This window comes from Octopus bimaculoides, chromosome 6 (assembly GCF_001194135.2).
Source record: "Octopus bimaculoides isolate UCB-OBI-ISO-001 chromosome 6, ASM119413v2, whole genome shotgun sequence".
NCBI classification, from domain to species: Eukaryota; Metazoa; Mollusca; class Cephalopoda; order Octopoda; family Octopodidae; genus Octopus; species Octopus bimaculoides.
In genome coordinates this window covers 62,614,282-62,620,490 of record NC_068986.1, presented here as the reverse complement: position 1 = coordinate 62,620,490, position 6,209 = coordinate 62,614,282, and the positions used below count along the sequence as shown (strand labels likewise).

Genomic DNA, 6,209 nt, shown 5'->3' with positions numbered 1-6,209 from the left:
TATATATACACACAATTGCAGTATGGAAGGTGTTTACACACACACACAGGCACTTACGCATACACCCCCCCACACACACACACATATATATGCAACTGCAAAATGTCGTTCAGAGAGATGACAAAGGAACATCAACACTTTTTGATAGCTTTCAATCTGGAAGTGTCAGTAACAAGCTGCTTGGGTATAAATGAACAGACTTGAAAAACAAACATTGATAGAAAAAAGACAAGACGCGTTCAATCTCACTGTTTGCACTTTGGAGAAGAATCTTTTACCATAGATTTGGCTTGACAAAGTCTTGTGTATGACATTTAGTACACATAAATTGTATGGAGGTCCATCACATGTATATGTTTATATGTGTGTGTACATACATACACACACACACACACACATACATATATATATAGTGTTACAAGTGAGATCAAACCCAGAACCACATGGATATGTGTAGTTCACTTCTGAACCACATAGCCATGTCTGTGCTTATTGTCATTGTTGTTGTTGCAGTGGTGCTGCAATCTTAGTAATACTGTTGTTGGTGTTGCACTGATTGCTGCTGCAAATATTATTGTTCTATTTTACTAATGGTGCTATGGCAGTTCTTGTTGCAATTTACATTGAAGCTATTGTTGTTGTTTCAGTCTTTGTATCATCTGTCATTGTTGCTATCACAGTTTTTACTATACCTGTCTCTGTTTGTATTCCAGTTGCTTTTCTTGGTCTTACCATTACATTTGATATTTTTTTATTGTAATTGTTTAGTTCCAGGTCAAGCAGACCAGTAATGAAAACATTCCAACAGTGACCAGACTGTCTTATATTTTTTATCTCATTTTAGTCAAGAGACTGCTATTATACTGGGGCACCACCATGAGGAATTTTTAATCAAACTAATTGACCCCAGGACTTATTTACTTTTTTAAACCTGGTACTTACTCTATCGCTCTCTTTTACTGAACCATTGAATTATAGGGGTGTAAGCATACCATCAATAATTGTCAAGCAGTGGTGGAGGACAAACACAGACACAAAGACACACACACACACACACACACAAGCACACACATACAAACACACACACACGACAGGCTTCTTCCAGTTCCCATCAACCAAATCCACTCCCAAGGCTTTGGTCAGCACAAGGCTATAGTAGAAGACACTTGCCAAAGGTGCCACACAGGAGTGAACCCAGAACTATGTGGTTGAGAAGTAGACTAGATTATCCAATATGTCCATCAGTTTTTTAAGATTGTAAAGTGTAATCTGAAGGAGATTTAACTTATATTTCTACCTGTTTGAACAATGAAGCAGATGCTCCTGCTTTGGCTTCTTGTTTAGCCCACTTTAGTTGTAACTGAGCAGAACTATGATCAAAAGAAAGTAGAAAGTTGTTAGAATGTTGCCAACACAGTTCCTCATCAATTTGCCTCAGACTCTGTGGTTTTTCTCTGAGACTAACATTCCAGTCAAGAACATCCCACCTTTTTCTGTAGTGTAGTATACTAGGCCATATCGTACAATGTGTCCTCATTTCAAGACCGCAGTAGACACGATTTTCAGGATACTTGACTACTATTTCTAACAGATCAAATGACCACAAAGGAGTTTCTTTGTTGTCTCATTATCCACTTGTTATTCATGGTTACAGTAGTTACTTCCACTGTTTTTATTATTTTTCTCTGCTGTGGCAATTGTCGCAACGAACATTGGCTGCTGTTATTTCTGCTGTAATTAATAACAATAAGAGATACAAACGTGGCAGAAAGTTTATTGATATTTTGGTTTCATTTTGTTACTTTTTTATCCAAAAGTTCTTTAAAATTAATTGCACATTTATTCATTGTTTCGTTAACATTATCATTATTTTTAATATCAATTTATTTTTTCATTTTATAGTTTTAGTAATATGATATTTTTATTAATATTTAATTGTTATTTTTTAAATTATTATCAAAATTATTAATAAAATAGTATATTTCTTATTTTGCTTAATTTGTTTTACTTTTTAAAAATTCCATTATTATTGTTGTTGCTTTTTAATTTATCATTTTCTTCTATTCAGATCATTCTTTTATAATCATTTTTTTATTCATTTCATTATCATTTGTTTATTATTTCTTTATTACAGATTTCCTTTTTAAATTTTAATTATCATACACTTTTTATTATTTATTTCTTATACTTGTTATTCTTTAAAACAAAATAAATTCAATTTCAAACTAAACCTCCTTCAAGATGGGATATACTTTTATCAATTTAAATTCAGTTTGTTGAAAATTTGCAAAAGATTCGGAGTGGAGGGTGGACTGCATGGGGGTGTTTATCTTATTTATTTGTTTTCTCTTCTATTTCCTTCAACTCTTTCATTTTTTCCCCCACTTTCTCTTCTTCCTTTTACTTCTCTTTATCTCTTTAATTTACCATCTTTTTCTTTCTTTTGTTCTTTTCTCTTTTTCATATATTCAGTCTCTCATTTGCTTTCTGCTTTCTCTTTACTATTCTCTTCTTTCTTCCCTCTCTCTCTCTCTCCCCAGATGGTTTTTTTCCTTAGTTATTTGCTCTCTTTCACTTACTTTCATTTGCTCTCTTTTCGATACCATTCACCTCTCTCTGTCTTTCTCTTTTTACTCTCTTTTTCTCTTACTCTCCCTCTCACACTTTTTTCTCTCTGCCTCTTGTACAGCTTGTCTTACTATATCTCTTTCTTCTGTCTCTCCTCTCTCTCCTCTAACTTTCTGTTTCTCCCCTGTTCATTTTACCTAATGTTCTTTATTTTATTTTTTCTTCTTCTTACTTTCTCTTACAGACATTAATGAATGTTCTTCAAGAAATGGTAACTGTCAACATATCTGTACCAATATAGAAGGAAGCTATCAATGTTCCTGCAAAACCGGTTATAGACTTGCTACTACTAAACATTGTATTGGTAGGTGACCCCCATCATTCAATTATAGGTGGCCTTATAACCTTTTAAGATTTTCGCTTTTTTGATGGGGATGGGGGGTGAATTCCTTTCTCTAAACATTTATCTCTTTTTTTGTTAAAATTTTACAACTTTTTAATGATCTTTGTCTTGACATTAGATTGCTTTTCTTCAAAATTGCTTTTTTTAATAATATTACCTTATATGTTAATAACAGACATATAGTCTATAATGATTGGACTGATTTTTTTTATTACTGCTACTTATAATAACAATTCCTTCTAATTTTAGAACAAGGCCAGCAATTTTGAGGGAATTGGAGCAAGTCAGTTATATCAACTCATGTTCTTCATTGGTACTTTATTTTATTAACCCCCAAAAGCTGACCTTGGTAGGATCTGAATTTGGAATGTAAAGAGCAGGGACAAATTACAATAAAGCAGTTTTTTTACCCACTACTTTTATGATTCTGCCAGCTTGCCACCTAATAATGATAACAGCACAAGGCCAGCAACTTTAAGGGAAAGGGTTAGTTGATTACATTGATTCCAGTGCTGAACTGAGATTTTTTTTATTGACCCCTGAAGGATGAATGGCAAAGCTAATCATGGTGGAATTTGAGCTCAGGATGTAAAGAGCTGGAAGAAATGTTGCAAAACATTTTGTCCAACGCTTTGAAGATTTTGCAAGTTCTCCATCTTAATAGCAGTGTTAAAAATGCTGATGAGGGTGATAATAATAATAATAATAATAATAATAATAATAATAATAATAATAATAATAATAATAACAACAACAACAACAACAACACTACACACTATCCAAAAAAACCCTGCTAAGAACAGCCCATGTCCTACACAAGACACTATCAATTCAATAATACAACCCAAACAAAACAATCTACAAACATAAGACATATTTTATATAGCAAATATCCAATAAAATAAACAACAACCAGCAGGTCAGTTACCCAACAAAAGAACACAACTCACATTACACACACAACACAAATACTAATACAACAAAAGACTGCAACCAGACCCCATAACAAAACAAACTGACACAATGCATTACCGGAAAGAGTTTGCACTTCCCCAACTACAAAAAGAACACACAATGCTGTGCACACCCTGGTGTAGCAGGTGATGCAGTAGAAATTTATCTGAAACTACCAAATGTTGAATAATGATGATGATGATGATGATGATGATGATGATGAAGAGCATTATCACTGTGAAAACAACATCCATTCATGAATTTTTTTTATTTATTCATTTCTTTTTTTAAATACATATTTTGCCTGTGAATTTGCGTGTGTAAACTGGGAATGCATACAATGAGTTTCTCTGCCCTAGGTGTACGGGAAACACTCGGCAAGAAAGGGAAAAAATTTGAAGAAAGAAGAAAAAAAACAACATAATAATAATAATAATAATTATAATAATAATAATAATAATAATAATAATAATATTAATAATAATGATAATAATAATCCTTTCTACTATAGGCATAAAACCTGAAATTTTAGGGGAGGAGTCTAGTCAATTATATCAACCTCAGTGTTCCACTGGTACTTAATTTATCGACCCCGAAAGGATGAAAGGCAAAGTTGACCTCTACCTTTCATCCTTATTGGGTCGATAAACTAAGTACCAGTGAGCACTGGGGTCGATGTAATTGAAACTGATTGGAAGTGTTATCATTAGTGGCTGACAATATGTGCATCTCTGATCATGAGCAGAAGTAGTGGGGGAGCATCATAGCCATATGTTCAGAGGAATTCTTTGGGGTTTGAATAATTTACCTCTAGGAACATGGGTGTTTCATTCATCATCTTTAAACAACCCTCATTCAAGGACCTTTTGAGCAAGATGGGCTACTCCACCTGAAGAAAATTCTAACTGGGCCCCACCTGCATGGTCATGTGCTGTTTATCTTGATATTGTGCACATATGGTTGTAATACATGTGCCTGCTGTACCCTTATCAAATGAGTAGGTATTATGGGTATATAAGGTTGCATATATTTGAACCCCAGTGTCACTTTGATGGTATGTGCTGCTCAACAGTGAAAGAAGAAATATGGCAGAATATTTGGTAAATAGCAAACAGGACCTGCTACAGTATGCTGCTAATGCAGAAGGATTTACCAAAAACGGACTTGAGAATGTTTACAGTGTTGTACTCATGATCACGAGATCAATTATAGGCTAGTTGTGCACTGTATTCTTGAGCAAAACATTTCATTTCATGTTGTTCCAGTTCACTCAGCTGTAAATGAGTAATTTTGTGATACATAGACATACAAGGGTGAAATGGTGACTCGGGAAAATCACCTGAACAGACGTTTTATGAGCCATGTTTGTACTCAGTGATCAAAAGGATGAACAGTGCAACCCTTACTGTGACTTCTAACTGGTTGGGATTATTTGTTCAACCACATTGAATGATGATGATAATGATGACTACTGATGAGGATTTTATTTTGATAATTTCGTTAATTATTTTTTTTACATAAACACAAGGACTCAAGTTTGAAGAAAAGGTGCAGCTAATTATATTGACCCCAGAACTTCACTAGTACTTTACTTCATTAATCCTGGAAACTTAAAAGGAAAAATTTAACTCAGCTGGGTTTGAACTCACAAAGTAAGGTACCAGAACATGTACCACAAGATTTATTATCTGATGCTCTGATTCTGACATTTTATTACCCTTCGTTTCTTTAAAAATTAAGGTCAATAATGATGTAAGGATCAGACTTTTAGATGTCTTGCAAACAACTCGCACATGCAAGTGCTAGCAGTTGAGAACTTCGCATACCAGATGCCAGCAAGTGTATGGGGTCATCAGGAGAGAATTTATCGAATTTACTATATACCTTACATTTATTTTTCAAAGCTGGCGCTGTCTTGGATTTAAACCATGAATGTAAAAGAATGGAATAAAAATATACTGAGAACATTTAATTCACTGTACCATATCACTATAATGAGTGCTTACATTGGCAGAAAGTAGAAAGTCATAGAATCATACAAGGAGCAGCATAATTGACTCAATCAATTCCAGGATTTGACTCGTTTTAATGGCAACAGAGAAATACAATGCTAATACTAAAAAAGAACAAAATAGTAATTGACTATATACTGGAACCATTGCTAACTTCAGGAAAGTCAGAATAACAATTTAGACAGGACATAGTTCCTGTAAAATGTGCAAACAACTGAATGTTCCAGCTGAGAAGTGGTGTCTGCCATAAACATTAAAAAAAAAAAAAAAAA

At 33.8% G+C, this 6,209-nt stretch overlaps 1 protein-coding gene across 1 annotated transcript in view; it reads left to right on the top strand.

Moving 5' to 3' along the window:
* The window catches only part of LOC106879572 (fibrillin-2), a 276,076-nt gene that overhangs the window by 175,675 nt on the left and 94,192 nt on the right, over window positions 1–6,209 (top strand). The window contains exon 10 of the mRNA XM_052968473.1: window positions 2,813–2,932. Coding sequence (XP_052824433.1) covers window positions 2,813–2,932 — 120 coding nt within the window. The remainder of the gene's footprint in view (window positions 1–2,812; window positions 2,933–6,209) is intronic.